General features: G+C 36.0%; 1 protein-coding gene across 1 annotated transcript in view; it reads left to right on the top strand.

The window, feature by feature from the left end:
- The window catches only part of LOC131150297 (isoleucine--tRNA ligase, chloroplastic/mitochondrial), a 66594-nt gene that overhangs the window by 30574 nt on the left and 16378 nt on the right, over positions 1-19642 (top strand). Inside the window, exons 10-19 of the mRNA XM_058100925.1 lie at positions 2578-2806; positions 3009-3295; positions 3411-3547; positions 4839-4986; positions 5299-5430; positions 5599-5727; positions 6553-6680; positions 6758-6919; positions 7106-7231; positions 17184-17257. Of these exons, the coding sequence (XP_057956908.1) occupies positions 2578-2806; positions 3009-3295; positions 3411-3547; positions 4839-4986; positions 5299-5430; positions 5599-5727; positions 6553-6680; positions 6758-6919; positions 7106-7231; positions 17184-17257 (1552 nt within the window). The remainder of the gene's footprint in view (positions 1-2577; positions 2807-3008; positions 3296-3410; positions 3548-4838; positions 4987-5298; positions 5431-5598; positions 5728-6552; positions 6681-6757; positions 6920-7105; positions 7232-17183; positions 17258-19642) is intronic.

Raw genomic sequence — 19642 nt, 5'->3', positions numbered from 1 at the left:
AATGATATTATTTCTTCCTTTCAAATTCCGTATTGTGACTTATTATCTTGGATTTTCTTCCTTTGAATGATAGGAAGTTGGAGGAGCTTTTTTCTGTGTTCATTATGTTGGAAGATTGTCATATCTCTACCAGGAGTGATGTTAGGATGTGGGTTTTGGATTCCTTGGATGAATATTTGTGCAAGTCCTTGTTTCTCACTTTGTTGAGTCTAATGTATTTTTTCCTCTTCATTGGTGCATATGGAAGGCTTATCTTCTTCTATGATAAAAGATGTTTGTTTGTCTGGTGACCCTTTATAGACCGTCAATCTGCTCGAAAGTAGTAGGCCTTCTAGGGCTTTATCTCCACTTGCGTGCCCTCGGTGCAATAGCAGTTTGGTGAACCTTTGCCATTTGTTTTTGCATTGTTCATTTGCTTGGGGTTTGTGTAGGTTATATGGAGTACTTAGTGAAGTTTGGGCTTTTAGTTTGGTATCCTTTTCTTCTTACTTTTGGTTTGACGACTCCTTGTTCTCTTCATTGTACCTTTATTCTCTTTACTGTTCATTAAAAAAAAATAAAAAAATTTCCAAATTGGTCCAAAGGTGATTAGGCTTAATGTCAGCCCCTTGATCATTTGATGTGGCCTAGGCATGTGGACAACCTGACCATATACCAAGGCAGGATCAAAAGATAGTTTGTCATGGCCTATTTTGTGGATTTCAGATAGTTATCTATGGTCTTAGAGGGAGCACACTTACATTCTCATTTGATGGTTGTTGGGGTGCTCAGTGGTTGTTCGACATGGTCAGAGAGGGACATGGTTGGGGCCACAGTATCTTACCACATTATTGCAGGTTTTGTTTATGCTGCAGTATGTGTGGGCAGTTAACTTGGTAGCTTGTCAGATGCATCATATGTCATGTTGCTACATGGTCATAAGTAGTAGGTGGTGTGATTGAAGGGAGTCTATGCATAACACACAGATTTCCCTCATAGATCACGTGACTTGACCAAATACAAGCAGTTTGTCAACATGTTGACCAGAGCGGTTACTTAGCAGTTTTGTGTGATGGCCAACTGGCATACCCTTGTTTGAGGGAATTTCATGGGCTTACAATACTTGGTACGCTCCATCCTTGCAAAACATAGAACAGGTCCTACACAACCTACACAATCGAGGTGTCAACTGCAAGCCCTTTGACAGTTGGGGGTGTCTACTGTGTTCAATATAAACACCAGGGAATTTGTGTGTAAGAATTACTGTGGGCTGCCTGTTTGGAGAGTGTGTTTCCTTTATCTTAAAGAAAAGATTGAAGGTTGGGAGGCTTTGCTGTCCACATGCATTCTTGCACAGTTTCACTGCTTGCAAAGTAATAAAACAACACCTTTGATTGTGGGAATGGGCTAAACCAAGTGAAATTTTGTGTTGTCACAGTGGCGATAATTTAGACTCTATGATACTTAGTAATGCAAATTGAACTTGAGCTCTGATCAGAGTGTACATGGACTTGAAAATTGTTGTGAAAAATATATGGGTCCAGAAAGTGGCCAAAAATGGGTGTCTACTTTCATGTGAAGTTTAATTTACTAACGAATATTGATAATTAAATAGGTCAAAGCATTGTGCAAAGCTGCAAAGCTTAATATGGCATATTTTCTAAAAATAGACAATGATGCCCAAGTTGAAAAGTCATATCTCAAAAATTGGCAACACGATTCAAAATAGGCAACATGATGCATGAGTTGAAAAGTCATCTCTCCCTTTTTCTTGTGTATTTTCAAGTGTTATGTGCATATGGAAAACTTTTTAATTCTCTTTTCATATGATTTGGGAATCACTTTAATATTCCATGTAATTTAACATAGTCAAACTAGTATTGAGAGGCCATACTTTAGACAATAAATGGTGCTTACTTTATTAACCTTTTCATTTCTGACCAAATGCAAGTGATTTTTAAGAGTTTTAAAAGCTAACTCAATGCTCTAAAATTCCATTAGGTCCCTCATGCCCAAAATCAAATGATTACCTGTAGTGACTTGTTGAATTGAACCAATTAGCCTTAACTACTATCTCAAAGTCGTGCCCGTTAATTTGAATTACGATTTAAAACCAATTATCATTTTTAACCCTTGAATTATTTTATTCTATTACAAAATAAGGTGCACCCTCCCTCTATAAAGCACGGATCAGGATGCCAAAGTGGGGTGTCTATACCATGGTCCTAAGAACATTTAATTCCGCCACATTTCAGTTACTGGATATGGAAATATCTTACATGAGTATGTCATTCTCTTTGGTGCATAATTTTCTAAGACCACTTGCCTGGAACTATGAAATTGTTATGGATACCGTCTGTGGAACTGCCCTTCACAATTGTGACAATATTACCATGGGACGACAAGGGGTTAGGTAGCATTAATGTTTTTCTTGCATAATTTGGGCTGGCAATTTCTGTTTAATTTACTCCACAAAATGAATGTTTTTCTTGCACTCATAATAATATCTCATGCTGCTGTCTTCCCCACAAATTGTCACCCACACTATTTATTTTCATGACCCCTAGGATATGCAATAACTCCCTTTTCATCACTCAGCTGTTGCAGTGAATGCTAAGCTTCAATATGCTGTGGTCGGAATACACTCACACTATGATGTTTCTTTGTCCCCTGGAAATGGGAAACAAAAATTTGGAAATATTCTGAAGGAGCAAAGAAGACCATTACTTATAGTAGCATTGGATCTTGTGCCAACCTTAGAAGCAAAATGGGGCCTGAAGCTTGTCATCAAGAAAACACTGTTGGGTTCAGATCTTGAAAACTGCAGGTCACAATTGGAGATAGATATTTGAAGTTTTTGTGGTTTAAAAATGATTATGGCATGCAATTGTGTATGCATTATTGACCTTTGCGTATTTGATTTTACTTATTCTTGATTTGCATAAATTACTTGCCATCTATTTAAATTTCAATATGACAAAAGTTAGCATTATATATTTCTAACTTATTGTTCTTAACTGTGGGCTCAGGTATATCCACCCTATTGATAAAAGGGAATGCCTGGTAGTTATTGGAGGGGATTATATTACAACAGAGTCTGGAACTGGGCTAGTCCATACAGCCCCTGGTCATGGTCAGGAGGATTATGTAACTGGCCTGAAATATGGACTGCCTATACTTTCCCCTGTAGATGAAAATGGATATTTCACTGAAGAAGCTGGACAGTTTTGTGGGTTGGATGTGCTTGGGGATGGTAATGCTGCTGTTGTGAAATACTTGGATGATCATCTGTCAATTATCATGGAAGAGCCATACAGTGAGTCGTTAATTTCCTGTTTATAATTGACAACGAAGGTGATCTACTTTTGTTTCTTCATGAAGTATGACGAAATCTGAGGTATATTGTTGTTCCATAAAATTATTTTCTGCAGAGCACAAGTATCCGTACGACTGGCGAACAAAAGAACCTACTATATTTAGGGCAACTGAACAATGGTTTGCATCAGTAGAAGGCTTCCGGCAGGCTGCCATGGATGCTATTGGCCAAGTGACCTGGATTCCAGCTCAGGTATATAGATGCAATAGGCCTTGTTAAAGTTTTTTTTGTGCTATTATGTAACTTGTGTTCACTCCACCTGTTTCAACATCTTGTACACAAATTCTTAGTTCCTGGTAGTATTATTTGATTTATTGGCTGATTGGTAAATTGTTGTCATTTTTCTTTGTGGGGAAAAAATAGTGGTTATGGTTGTGTCTTTTCTACCTATACCAGAAGGGAATCATATATTACTTCTTAAGAATTGACCAATATGAGCCAAATAGTCTGATGCTGAATTACGTTCTCTATATGTCCAAAATTTTTAAATAACCATTCCTGCTTGACAAACCAAGTCTTTTACGGTCTCATGATAAGTTAAATGTTTCTGTCGTAGAAATCCTTTAATTATCAAACTGGTACCCTTAATATGAAATTTCCTATTTTGTTTGTCTGTAGCAATACAATTCCACCTCATTTTGCTAAGAGTTCTAAGTTGGAAACAAGATGGTTCATATTCATCCAATTAGTTTGGGCTATCAGAGCCTGATCTAAAACATCATCATTTAGAATATCAAATGAACGTGGTTAACATCTTGATTTTAATCCGTCAAGATCCAACTTCATCCTTTACCTGTAGGTGGAATCCATACAATGAACTTAAGAACCTTGGGGTTTTTTTGCTTAGCCTATAAGTGGGAGAATCTTTGTATGAGTGGGAGCTACAATGATCTGATAATGTGTTGCTTTCAATAATTTCAAAGGTATTAGAATGCATGCGGTTTAACATTCACTACATCTTTCTTTGCAGCATTAGCCTAAGAATAGAGCAAATTTCCCTATCTGCTAAAATCCTTTCTTTTATAGGATTTTTTTAACTAAAGAGTTTAGCCAATTATGCACTTCATAATAGAGTTATGAGTTATCCTCTATGCTACACAATTATTAGAGATTATTAATTATTGGTTACTAATGGCTCACTTGAACTGGGTAATGGAACATGTAGATTTGGATTAATGGCACCATAACCCTGTAACAACCCTCATTGGAACTGGGGCATTCTGTACTTGTGTTGGATGAAGCTTTCTTTCTTTTCACTTTGGGTTTTTGTTCCTGTGGTGTGGTTATGGGGATTATCTTCAGAGTTCAGCAGAGCTACCTAAAGGCTAAATGAATTGATTTCTTTTGCATAAAGGTGCTATTATTGGTTCTTATTTTCATATGATTTTGGAGTAAATTTTTTATAAAAAGTGAAAGAAGTAAAACTCCTCCCAAAAAATTGTGAATATTTTTCCTTCTAATAAATATTTTAATATATGTTCAGGCAGAAAACAGAATATCTGCAATGACTTCTAGCCGCTCAGATTGGTGTATTTCACGGCAAAGGACATGGGGGGTTCCTATTCCAGTCTTTTATCATGTACAGTCAAAGGAACCTCTTCTGAACAAAGAGACTATTGACCACATAAAGTGTGAGGGCTGCTTGAGAACAGTCATTTCTTTCAAACCTTTATTTGTCATATAATTCTATATTCCATTTCCGTCAGAACAAAGATTATTGTTTATTTTGCACAAACTTTTATCACCAATAAATGAGATTTTCACACCCCATACAGCATTGATATATTTTAATTTTATTTTCCTATTTTAACAACGCACATCTTAGATATTCTATTGAGGCATTTTACAACCATTTCTCATTTAAATCTTTTTTTTTTGCTAAAGTTGTTTGGGACTTATATTTCAGCATGAATTTTTACCTTACTAATAATTGATTTTGGCAGCTATAATATCAGAAAAGGGTAGTGATGCATGGTGGTACATGACAGTGGAGGAATTACTCCCAGATAAATATCGTGATAATGCATCAAACTATGAAAAAGGGACAGATACAATGGATGTTTGGTTTGATTCAGGTGCTATAAAATAATGATTCTTATGCTAGGTTACTTTTACTAGTGTATACAAGTTATTTCTTACACTGCTGGTTGATTGACCATTTTTTAAGTGCAGATTACATCTCCCTACAGTTTGAAGCATCACTATAACCCTGACATTTTATTATTGCTTATATTATACTTCAGGTTCTTCTTGGGCTGCTGTGTTGGAGGAAAGAAATGGCCTTGGTTGCCCTGCAGATCTGTATTTTGAAGGTACTGATCAGCACCGTGGGTGGTTCCAAAGTTCTTTGTTAACAAGTGTTGCTACAAAAGGTATTGAGCATATGACTGTACTTTCATTTATGCTACATGTAACATTTTTTGAGATTTAACAATTTTTTTTCTGTGTATTTGTACTTGTCGCAATATTCCAGAATAAATTGCGTTGTTCTTTTTCAAAATTTTGGTACTAAAATGCTTATTGGGGTTGCACTTCCCTTGTATCTGAAAAGAAAAAAGGGTGCCCCTAGGCCACAAGGCTACCCGCCTTGTGACGTAGGGGGAGGGTCGTCACAGTGTACGCTAACCCTGTTTTTATGCTGAAAAGCTGTTTCCTCGGACTTGAACCCGTGACCAACCAGTCACAAAGGAGCAACCTTACCTTTGATCCAATGCCCGCCCTCGCCCTATATCTATATTTTCATAGTTTTTTTCTTTAAAAAGAAAATCTTTAAACGAAAAGGATACCCTGCTTGGAATGTTGAAATAAATTGTGAACGTGAATGACTTGAGAACAAAGCATCATACTTTTTTTGCAACATTGCTGAACATTTCTACCATTGAACCACAAGGTTAAAGAAAATATGGACGTTTTTAAGCCATATTTGTGGAATTATACGTGTTCTTTATGTCACCGGACCAACATATACACAAACTGCTTTGTTGACCAAGTAAAACTCACCCTAGAAGTCTCATAAAAACTAATGAATACATAAATCATGCTGGAAGTTGGTGTTCAGTATGTTGATTCATTAGCAATGTTAGATTCTTGTACTAGGAGAAAACTCATTGCTGCATTATATATGCATTTATTATGACATTTTCCCTTGTGTATGAAATAGTTAAACTTTAAACAAATTTTTGTCTTAATTTTTGCAGGGAAGGCTCCATATTCTGGTGTTATTACACATGGATTTGTGTTGGATGAGAAAGGTTTTAAGATGAGCAAATCTTTGGGTAATGTTGTAGATCCAAGAACTGTGATTGAGGGAGGGAACAACCCAAAGGTTAAATACTGGTTCATTATTTTTCAAAACACAATGAATGGTCAATAGTGTTTTATTTTTTTGTTTACTTTTGGCAGGAACCTAGTTATGGAGCCGATGTCCTTAGACTCTGGGTTTCCAGTGTAGATTATACAGGAGATGTAATGATTGGACCTCAAGTCATCCGTCAAATGTCTGACATATATAGAAAACTGCGAGGAACATTGAGATACCTTTTGGCAAATCTGCATGATTGGAAAGTATGCTAAAGTTTCTCTCTCTCTCTCTCTCTCTCCCCACCGCCCACGCACACACATGTCTAAATCCTTTTTCTTTCTCATTATTTACCACAATTTTCTTGCTTCTTACTTAATCAGTATAAGAAAATACATGCGGTACACACTTTCTATTGCCTTTGCTTGTTTTGATGTTTGTATCATTCACAGGCTGAAAATACTGTTCCATATGGTGATCTTCCAATGATTGATCAGTATGCACTGTTTCAGCTTGAAAACATTGTTAAGATCATCAAAGACGGATATGAAAATTATCAGTTTTTCAAAATATTCCAGGTATTTTCTATCTTAATCTCATTGATTTTATATAAGAACTGTATTTTTCTAATGTTCCCGCTTGATGAATTAGTGATACCAAAGCAAAATAGTTGATGTAAGGCTGGCAAAGTTAGAACTGTTTTAGCCTAGGGCAAAATTAGAAAGAAATGAAAGGAATTTGTTTTGCTAGGCTGCCCTTATGGGGAGCAAGATTTCAACTGCCTGTTGGGGAAGTTCTCTGTATTCATGGCATGTTGTGTTTGCATGCCCCAAAAAAGGGTATGCTGATACTCATATGCATTGAAAGCATTAATTGAAACTTAAACTGTCAACTTGAAACAGAGGACAAGGATTAACTCGAGTCCTCTTTAAGCAATGACAGTCCCCAATGTTTGGATTGAGTAGGGAATATTACATATAAGCCTGCCTCGAGTCTCGAGGGGTCAAGGCTGCATCACAAAGGACTCTCCTTTGGCCTTGTTTCAAGGCAAGCATAAAGATTGGAACTCAAAAACCAATTCTATGCAGAGAGTGAGGCAAAGATGAATGAGGGAAGATGCAATAGTAATGACTTGTTTAAAGGTTTTCTTGAAAGATTAATTCTTGAACACATGAAGAACAATGAGTTTTGATTTATTAAAAAAACAAATACAGGCTTCTATTAGGGGTAGAGCTAGAAATTTTTTCTGCTGTTATACCTTATTTTTATGAATTAAATGAGAACATGATGTGATGACATGAAATTTCTTGTATCATGATTATTTTCCCTCTTTTGTCAAAGAATCTTGGAGTGAGGATCTGGAGGAGGTTGGGAAGGGTTTAGGATCATGAGGAAGCTTAAGCATCTTAAATAATCTTTTAAAATTTGGAATAAGAAGGTTTTTGGGGATATTAGGTTAAAAATGGCTAGCATTTGGGTGAGTTGGATATTTGCTTTTTTATATAGAAAATAGAAAGTGTTAATCTTTGGAGAGTGAGGATGCCAAAAGGGTGAGTTAAATGAGTTGGAGGCAAAAAGACTAAATTTAAATGTGAAAGAGGTTGATTGTATCTCAATTTTTTTCACAATTTGGTAAATGGGAAGATGAGGAAAAACTTGATCATGGAATTGGACTTGGGAGGGGGAGAGTTTATTTTTGATCCTCTTTGTTTGATTGTGATTGAGATCACTAATTTTTTCTCCAATCTTTACATAGCATAGGACGTTTGTAGGTTTATCATTGAAGGTTTAGATTGGAATCCCATTTCTAGTAATCAAGAGAGTTGGTTGGAGAGATCTATTAAGGAGGAGGAAGTGAAGGCAAGTGTGTCTGGGATGGAGAGGGATAAGGCTACAACTTAGAATGGGTTTAAAATGGCCTTGTTATTTTCAAAATTGTTGTGATGTAATAAGGGTAGATTGTTGAAGGTTTTTAATGAATTTTATAGGAATGGGATTCTGAGCTAGTTTATTCACTCCACTTTTGTCACTTTGGTCCTTAAAAGGAAAATATCTATTAATATTGCTGATTTTAGATATATTAATTTGGTGACTACCGTGTGTAAGATCATCACTGAGTGTTAGCTAATAGGTTGAGTGTGGTGTTAGATGCAAGGTCTTAAATTTCAATTCAACTAAAATTTCGAAGCTTCAGAAGTTTGGAAATTTCAATTTTGATGTCAATTTCACCTTTGATTTAAAAAAAAAAATTATGAAAATTAGTAGTAGAACATGGAATCCTTTTATGAAACTTTAGAAATGGTTAATGGACATTATAATGCAATTTTATACAACAACAACAACATACCTTAAATTAAATCCCAATACGTGGGGTCGGCTACATGAATCCTTTTCCACTAATTCACTCGATCGAGGGCATTTTCCTCCTTAAGGGCTATTAATTCTTTCCTCACCATCTCATTCCAGGTTATTTTATATCTACCCCTAACCCTTTTAACACAAAAAACAATAAATAACTCCTCACAAGTGCACTACTTGGCTTGCTTTCAAATGCCCAAACTATCTAAGCCGCCCCTCCCTTACCTTGTCTTGGATCAATGCTATGCCTAGTTTATTGTGTATTTGGTCATTCCTTAATTTATCTTTTACACTACATTTGGGGGCAGGGCTTTTGGATCTTGGATTTGGATTTGGGTGGATTTGGTTAAATTTCAATACAATTTTATATTATATTTTACTCAAAAAATATAATGCAAATTCAAATCCAAGGCCTCTCCAAACATAGGGTTAATGTTCTCATCCACCTTAACATTCGCTTTTCGGCAACTTTTACTTTTTATACATGTTTCTTAGTTGCCCAACATTTTGATCCATAAAGCATGGCTGGCCTTATAGCCATCTTAAAGAAATTTCCTTTTCATTTTAATGTTATTCTTTGATCACACAACATACCTGATGCACTCCTCTATTTTATCCATATGACTTTAACTCTATGTATCACATCCTCTTCAATTTCTCATTCCGCTTGCATAATAGATCCAAGATAATGAAATATCTAGTGCTATTAATTTCTTGATTATCAAGTTTAATCTTATCTCCAATACTCCTTGCGTTACTGAAATTACATTTCGTACATTCTTATTTCTACTTATCCTAAAACTTTTAGACTCTAAAATGCTTATCCAAAGTTTTAAATTAGATTCAGGAGTGCTCCTACCTTCATATATTGTGACAATATCATATGCAAGCAATATGCACCAAGGGATTTCATTTTGGATATTCTTAGTGAGTACATCAATCACAAAAGCAAAAAATGAGGGTTCAAAGTAGAATCTTGATGCACACGTATTGTGATTGGCAATTCTTGAGACATTCTTCCTATAGTACTAACGCTAGTCGTTACTTTATCATGCATACTCTTAATGACCTTAGTATATATATTGTGAACTCCCTTCTTTTCTAAAACCCACTAAAGAACTTCCCTAGGTACTCTACCATAGGTTTTCTCTAGTTCAATAAAAACCATATGCAAGTCCCTCTTCTTTTTTCTGAATTTTTCCATTATATCTTCTTAAAAGATAAATAGCTTCTGTTGTTACTCTCTCAAACATAAATCCAAATTGATTATCTAAAACCCTTGTTTCTAGCCTTATTCTTTGTCCCATTACCCTTTCCCACAGTTTCATCATATGACTTCTAGTCTTAATTCCATGATAACTTTTACAATTTTGAATATTGCCCTTGTTTTTGTATAAAGACATTAACCTGTTTTTCCTCTATTCCTTTGACATTTTCTTGGTTATTTTATTTTATTTTTATTTTAAAATTTATAATAATATTTAATACATTAGTTAACCATACACCTCCTTTCTCTCCTAAACATTTCAAACTTCAATTGGTATATTATCGATCCTATAGATTTCCCACATTTCATTTTTTTAAAGCCATTTTAACTCCAGTGACTCTAATTTAGCATATAAATCTCATATATTTAGTTTTTTCCTCATTTGTCACCTCCAAGTTCAAGCTTTCATTTTGGTTTTCATTAAACAACTTACTAAAATATCTTGGTCACTTCTCTTGTATGCCTTCTTATTTAGTTAAAACATTATTGTTCTCGTCCTTTATATATTTTACATTACCTAGATCTTTGCATTTTCTTTCTCTAGCTCTAGCAAGTTTATAAATGTCTCTTTCTCCTTTTGTATCTAGTCTAGCATATAAAATGTCATAAGCTCTATACTTAGCTTCACTAATGGCCTTTTTTGCATTTTTCCTTGCCTCGTTATACTTTTCAATATTTTCTATGTTCCTACAACTTTGCCATGTTTTATACCTGTTTCTTTTTGTCTTAGTGGCCTCTTGGGCATCTTGATCTCACCATCAACTTTCTTTACTACCCGAGTATCTTTCTTTGGATTCACGTAAAAATCTCTTTATCTATCTTTATGATAGAGTTAGCCATTCTGTATAGTCTTCACATCTATCTTATCCCCTATTCTCCAATCACTCTATTTGATGATTTTATCTTTGAATTTTACAATATTTTCTCCATTCAAGATCCACCTCCTAGTCCTCTTGCGTTGATTTCTGTTTCTTTTTTCTCTTTCATTTTTTTTTTAGTATATATATCCAATGCTAGGACTCTATGTTGTGTAGTCAAACTTTCGCCTGGGATGACTTTACAATCTTTGCATGATAGGTGATCCCCCTTCTTAATTAATAAGAAATCTATTTGGCGTTTTATTTTGCCCACTCTTGAAAGTTATTAAATGTTATAGATCCATTGTGGTCCGCCCCTTCCCTAGACCCCGCATATGCGGGAGCTTTGTGCACCGGGCTGTTCTTTTAGCTATTCAACATAATCAAATCTTAGGACATGGAAAAATCTAAAATCGTCTCACCGACCTCATTTTTATCTCCATATCCATGGCCTCCATGTATCCTTTCTGAACTTACATTGTTGTTTCCATTATGTCTATTCAACTCGGCTCCTATAAAATTTTATGACTAATATATTGTAAATTAAATACCTTAATGACATAAACATTTTGTATGAGTTGCAGTAGCTATAATACAATATTCATATGAAAATATTCAGTTATAGAAATGAAGTTCATAAATCAATTAAAATATTCTTTATTATACAAATAAAGATAATTTATACGTAAATGGTCAAATAAAATGCCATTACTAATATCTAAGTTTAATTTTTCATATAATTTCAAAAGCTTTTATGATAATATTCATTTTCAATAGGAAAAAAATAAATTAAAAGCTATTTGTTTTGCGTTTAAATCTCACATTTGAATTTTGATAAAATTTCATTCTATAGTTCAAATCTTGATGAATTTCACTAAAAAATTGATATTTCGATAATTTTGAATGATTTGTTGAAAACTTGATGGAAATTTTGTAAGATGGAAATTGACAGCCATTTTTATTTTGAGGGTGATGAAAAGCAGAAATTTCTACTGAAATTTTGACAATTTTGTGGAAATTTAAGACCATGGTTGGATGTTACAATTCCTTAGGCTCAGAGTGTGTTTGTTGGGGGTCAGCAGATTGTAGGTAGCTTGATGCTATTTTGGTTGCTAATGAGGCTGTGGAGTAGGTTTGTAGAAGAAATGTGATGGGAATTATTTTTAAATTGGACTTTGAAAAGGCTTATAATAGGGTATGTTGGAATTTTATAAGATTTTGCTGGAAAGGGGTTTGGGGAGAGGCAGGAGTATTGGACGAGAGATTTCATGTTTAATGGTTTCTTTCAGTTATTGTGAAGAGAACCTAGATCATTTTTTAGAGCAACTAGAGGTGTTAGTCAAGGGCATCCATTATCTCGTTTCTTGCTTGTGTTAGTGATTGATGTTTTGAGTAGAATGGTTGACAAGGCGGTTGATAGGGGATCTAGAGAAGGTCTTGGAAGTGGGTAGAGAGGGAGTTTGTGTGTTCCATCAATGATTAAATTTGATGACTATAGAGATTCTTTGTTGAGTGTCGTGACTTTTCAAATTTCTGAGAGGCTTTCTGGACTTAAAATTAATTAGAGGAACAGTGGTATTGCAATCAATATTAGTTTTGTTAGATCTCGGGAGTTGGATTCACTAGCGATTGTGGGTCTTTTGGATTGGCCATTATCTTATTAAGGAATCCGTTTTGGATGGTAATCTTTGGTCAGTCAGTTAGGTTTTTGGGATGCAGTGGTGGAGAGGGTATCTAAACATTTGGATGGGTGGAAAAGAGTGTGCTTTTCCTTAGGGGGGTTGCAGTACTCATATTCAGGCTTCTTTTGCTAGTATTCTTCTCAATTAATTGTGTATTGTAAGGATTCTGGTGGGGTAGCTAGTAAGCTTGAGAAGATTATGAGAGATTTTTTTGGGTCTTGGGTTGGGGAGAAGAGGGATCATTTAAATAGTTGAGAGGTTGTGTGTAGGTCTAAGTTGGATGGGGGTTTGTATCTAGGGAATATGGTTTCTAAAGCACTGCTCTTATGGCTAAATGGTTATGGCGGTTTCTTGGAAGAGTCCTCTCTTTGGCATAGTCATTAAAAGTAAATTTTTCTTGCTTGCGAATTGATGGATGCTAATTTGTTCTTCTAAAAGCCCGTGGAGATGTATTTCTCAGATTTACCCCCTCTTCATTTCTCATAGTAATTTTGTTTTGGGTAATGATTCTCAAATTCGTTTTTGGGAGGACATATAGGGGGCAATACCACTTTGTCCTTATATTTCCCGCATCTTTATTGCTTGTCTTCTGAGTATAATGATATTTTTTTTTTTTTTTGATTTCTAAAGGTGATTTGTCTTCCTGGGGTTTTCACTTTTGTAGAACTTTAAATGATAGAGAGGTGGAGGGGCTTTCTTCTTTGTTGATTTTGTCGGATAACTGTTATTCCTTGGAGGGATAGTCATTCTTGGTCTTTAAATCTTTCGGGGGTTTATTCCATAGACAAGTTTAATAAAAAATGTCAAATGGAAGCTGGCAAAATCCATCATGTGATTTCTATCCCAGTATGAGCAATGTATCTGGATCATGCAAGTCAAATATTTTTTACTTGTCATTTTTGAAGTGTTTTTGTGCATCTACGATAGTCGGGTAACTTCAGGAGATCTTAAACTATTATTTTCCAAGAATTCTTTTGAATTTTATATGTTCATTATATTTATGATGCCCTGGTAGTTTGAAGTTATTCATATGTCCCAACTAGGTGGGAGGTAACTGCAGGTGAGTGGAAGATTAAAACCAGTAGGGGGACCTCAGTTGAATTCCTGTACTGGCTAGCATGCAGGATTTCCTTGCAAAGCAGGCTGCTTTCTGTTGGATAATCTCAAGGTTGTCATTTTTCTTCCTTCAAAGGTTTAGATTCTTTGTGAGTTCTTTTCTTGCCAACCGTTTTTTTTCCCTTGGAGACTCTTCCTCTGTATTCTCATTTTATTAATAAGATAATACCGCATGATAGAAATGTGTTTTCTTCTTTTGTGTTCTAAAAAAAATAAGTGTGGTGATGTATTTAGAGTTGTACCTTCTAAGTTGACTGCCTCGCTGGAGGACCATGAGGAAATTAAGTTAAAAGGAACAAACGAAAAATCCTTTTCAAAAAATAGATGCACATATCTGCAGTAATTCATAGATGATGTTGACAATATGAAACAGAATTCAAATTTCCTTCAATAAGAGCCTTGCTCCCGTGAAGAAATCTTTTATTTTAGTATCAGATCAACAGTCTTGCTTTCTTCATTACCATCTCACTAAGTGGCTGTATGAAGTTCCAACAGCTGGAGCTTCCAGAAGATTTAGTCAAGTCCCTTTAGGATGGGGTCGAGTGGTGAATTTGACATTATGCTATAGTTCTATGGACTGACAGATGCATTAACAGAGTTGCTGAGCAGGTCGGGAGACACTCTTACCTCCTTGAGTTTGAAGGATCAAAAGGTTAATGAGTGTAAGGGGAATGACTGTTATTAAACACTGTTTCTTGTGTAAAGGATAAGAAGATCTGTGCATCATCTACTATTAAATTACTTGCTGGTGGACCAGATTAATGTGGGAACGTGTATTAGCATTGATCGGAATCAAATGGTTGTGGCTGTTCCATTAAGGACGAGTTGTGAGATACAACAGGATTCAAATGGATAGGATGAGAGCCAGTGGAGTTTTAGATTATTTGTAATGGAACATGATCTCTCAAATTTTGTCTAGTCTAGATTGCTGCAATATTTTTTTTCAGATAACTAAAGAAATATATTAAAAGGAGAGAAATTATGAGAGCAAAAAGCAAGAAGTCCCCACAATAAGAAAAATAAAAATAAAAAGCACTAAGGAGAACGACAAAAAAATTACGAGAATTTAGTCCGAAACCCTTTATAACTTTCACCATAACTTATCAAGATCTCAAATTAGCTCGCTCCCACCAGCATTTATTCAGCTTAATCTTACCCTCATCTATACAAACTTCTTGGTCAGCAGGATCAGACAAACACAATCCCATATGATCCAACAATTTTGTCCTTCAATATCCTTTCCTTTTATCTCTTCTGCAGCCAAAGCAGAGGAAGGCAAAATTCCATTCCTGGTGTTCTCCCTGTTTTTATCTAAAAGTGGAAATGCCTTCCAGACCTTTGAGTGGAATTTGAGGCACATGCACATGAGAAATATTTCCTACGAAATCGGATCAAACTGAAATATATCCACATTGTTCCTGGACCTCATCTAGTTATGATCCATTGTTACAAACTCACTATCAACATAACTCTTAGTTTCAGACACATGACCCCAACACTTCATGTCCTTTGATTTCTTCATTTCTAGTCCCAGCCCTCTCCAAGCTCACACCAATTTTGGGCTCAATTACTTCTATCTTCATCACCTCACAAACCCTAGCTGCCTCAGAACTCACTGAACCTTCAGCAGGTGCCACTCCACCACGCAGCAACCCTCCACATATGTGTCACTGCAGCTCACTACTGGCTCTGTCCTTCCCGATATCACCTCCTTCCAACTACGGCAAGCAAGACGGTCACTGGACTGACCCAAGATTGTATCTGAAGATTTACTCTTGAAACATACCAATGACTAACAGCTCCATGTATCTTTGCATGTCATCTCTCATCCAAGCTTCCAGTAATGAAAATGGATGCTTTAGCAAATGATCATAACCCCAACTCCAAGTAATTGTCATTCCAATTGCCTTTTTATTGACACAAAATTGAACCCTGCAATACTTCATTAGGATTAGGGCTAGAAAGACCACTAAGGATGTGCCGATGTGCTGTCCCTCCCATGTAAGTAAGAACGTGGGGGAGGGACAGGACTAGCTGCCACTGGCATCCCTAGCAATCCCACCCTCGCCACTCCCACTCACCGTCTCTCTTTGTAAGTGCATGATGTGCAGTTAGAAGAAAGAGAATCAGAAACTCCATTAAAACCAAAGGTTGGTAAGTTCAAACTTGCTTTCTCTCACTCTTGTTTTACTGGTGGTTTGATCAAAGGGATTAAGTGGGAATTAAATTTTTATTTCTGCTGTATTTGCATGCCTTATTCTCGTACATAACCTGCATTCATGATGTGTGGTGTTTCTTGACTGGTGTTTCATGAGCAAAAGGGATGGTGAAAGCTTGAATCACATGCTGCTTTTTTGTCCTGTTCCTTGGGTTCTGGAATCTGATCTGACAGTGGATTAAATGTTTTTTTTGGGTAGCATGGAGCTTAAAACCCTATGCCATTTCTGGAAGGTTAAAAGGGGAGACAGGAATTACAAGAAGCTGTATAATATCGCTCCCCTTTGCATGATTTGGTGCTTGTCAAGGGAGATAAGAGAAGAGCCTTTGAAGGAATAGAGAAACTTGTACAGAATCTGAAGATTTCGGTCATGCATACTTCATTTTTTTATTTTTTTTTTTGGAGTTTTGAAAATTTTACACCAGCTAAATTCTTGAATATTTTGATCTACGATCCTCGTATAGCTTTTATCCTTATGCTGGTATCCCTTTAGTGCCCTTTCAGTATAATTTTCTAACCTTTCTTATAAAAAAAAAATTTAGGTCCACCAGGAATAATATTTTGTTACTAGTATTTTCCTTGTAGTGGCATAAAACTAAGTTTCACTGCTTTTACATATAACCAGAGTCAACTATTCCAATATAGATTTCTTGGTTTCCAGAGTTTCGGATACAGAGGAGAATTTTTGTTCATATAATAGTTGGTTCTTCAGCATCATTCCCTTGTTTGTTTTTTTTTTTCTGACATGTGACGTTAGGCCATCACAGAAGTGGCTTAACATAAATACTGCACGCTATGTCCCAACCAGATGACCAAATTTGATTCTAGCATATTTAAAATTACACCTTTTTTTAGATATCATGAATTCATGAGCATGCTAAATTTCATTCTAGTATATATTTTTTCTTCTTGTTTGTATAGAAACGTTGACATCTTATTTCTGCTTTCCCTTCGTTTAAGTGAATGTATTTATCATGCAACAGTTCAAATTATTGGTTCCACAACTTTGATATCTTTGCTGCTTCATTTCAGATCATACAACGCTTTGCCATTGTTGATTTGTCGAATTTCTATTTTGATGTTGCCAAAGATCGACTTTATGTTGGGTAATTCTTTCTTCAATTATAAATTGATTGCCTAGTTTGATTTATTTTCCCTTCATATTACTTTCCATTAGGTTTATAGCTGCTGCATTTTCCTTGACATGATTATGTAACTCATAGAAGATCAGCCTTATTCTTGTATTAATTGGAAATATAAGATGTGAATTGGGCTAGTGGTTTGCTTTTCTTTAGATCTAGGCTCTGGGTAGTATTGAATTATTTACTAGACATGAATGCGATACCTAGTTCATAGGGCTAAATACAATTTGCTTTTCGTTTTCGTTATGTTTGGTTTTTATCTGTTTGTAGCTTGCATTGCTGTAACCATGGTATTCCTCTGCCATAAGTGAGGGGTTTTCTAATAAAGAAAGGAGGTGCCACCCTCTTTTATGAAAAAGGAAAAAGAAAAAAAAAAATAGAGAATGGGTTGGACCAGATGATATCAACCTCAAGCAAGCTTATCTTAACAACCTGCTTGATCCACTAGGAGAGGAAGTTCTCTGAGAACTTCAAATGAGTGGAAAAATACTAAAGGAGAATGGACTGGAGACCATGGACCATTCTGTTGTTTCCCTTGTCTATGGTATGGCTGAGAATGCTATCTTGCATCTCATTGGAAAGGGTCTGAACAAGCTGTGAGAGAGATTGGGTTTCAAACTCCAATTTGTGGCTCTCGATCTGGATAACTTGATTCAACCGCATTAGGAGTCATAGACACTTTAGAAAGATCAGAGGGTCATATGATCAGACCGCCAGCCACTTCTGTTGACCCGACTGACTCAGCATCTCTGGGATCTCAAGTCCCAATCCCATATTTCAAGGGAGATGGCTTTTTGGTTTACCAACCTATAACCAGATCCGGCTACAAGTGGTTTGACATTGACTGTTCTTGTAATGAATGCCTTAATGATCCAATGTACAAGTTTGATGAGGAAGAAGTTAGAGGTAATAAAAAGAAGAACAACTCCCAGCAGAAACTTAAAAAGAGATATGAAGACGAAGATCCAACAGTCGGGTTGTTGGGAGAACCATTAGGGAAATTTGACTACTATGTCAAATACGAAGGAAAGATGACATAAGATGGTGATCTTCCCCAAATCAACATGCTAAGATCTTCAAACTATGATGGTGATTTTCCACCATTAGAGTACGGAGATGTGAGATCTCGAAACAAAGCACTCTTGGAAGATTAGAGATCCAATTGTTGTCAACTCAGACGGATCTACTAAGCAGGTGTCTTTAGCGGAGGTAGCTCTCAATTGGCAGTCAAATAATGCCCTTGCCTAGAATAGAATGCTACAACAAATGTGGATAATCAGAGGGAGTTGGCTAACAAGGTTGAAAACAAGTTTGATATCACATCCATCCTCATCGATAAATACCAAAATCACATCTAAAGAATGCATGAGGAATTGATGCAAATGATCGAGCACTTGTTAGCATTCTTTCCTGCTTTCAAGAAGAAAGAAGCAGAAATGCAGCACCTTAAGGCTCAGCTAAATTCTATAAAGCAAAGCCAGCAACAGTAGCATAGACAGGCGAGGATTGATCCTCTATTTCCACCATCCATGTTGGCACCAACGTATCAGCCGCTATATTGGCAGGGTCTCTGCCTTTGATTTGTAATCAAGACATAGGTCCATGGTTTATGTAGGATCATGCCAATACGGTAGGTCTTGGTGAGGTAACAAAGAAGAATAAAAGCTTCTTTTAGGAAGGTTAAATAATACAGTGTGGAGACCCAAAGGCCATTAATGTATAGAAAAGGTGGATGCCAGTCCAAATATTTTATTGGTGCATCAACCATCCCAAATTTTGAGAGGAGGATGGACTGGCAACCCTGGACCATTCTGTTGTTTCCCTTGTCTATGGTTGGTAGAGTATGCTATCTTGGATCTCATTGGGAAGGGTTTGGACAATCTGTGAGAGAGATTGGGTTTACGAGTGAGATGAGGATGCCATGAGGAAAAACACTTGGGGATTGGTTGGTCTTGAGAGGAAATCATTGAGGATATTGTGCTTTCCTTTGATATGCTTCATGTCAAATTTATACTGTGTTGTCACTGTTTGCGTGTTGTCATTTTCGTGGTTGTAATGTTAGCTTTATCTAAAGTCACTTTCTAATGTTACTTTAGGTAAAGAAGGTTTTAATTTTACCTTTGAAAGCTTTATGTAAAGGAGATAAGGACAAAAAATATGCCATAGCATATTCCAAGATGCCATGACATATTCCCGCACTCCTTATCTATATAAGGAGGGCTTTAGCTACTAGTGAGGCAGAGCAAGTGAGAGCAAAGAAGTCTCTTGTAAGAATTCTCCATGTCTACCTCTTGCTCTTGTATCCTCTTTGTTTAATGAAATTCTGCTCAGTGTGTTCTTATAATCAGT

The sequence above is a fragment of the Malania oleifera genome, chromosome 3 (assembly GCF_029873635.1).
Source record: "Malania oleifera isolate guangnan ecotype guangnan chromosome 3, ASM2987363v1, whole genome shotgun sequence".
Lineage (NCBI taxonomy): Eukaryota > Viridiplantae > Streptophyta > Magnoliopsida > Santalales > Ximeniaceae > Malania > Malania oleifera.
Note: the sequence above shows the minus strand (reverse complement) of the source record. Positions and strands in the feature narration are given on the sequence as shown.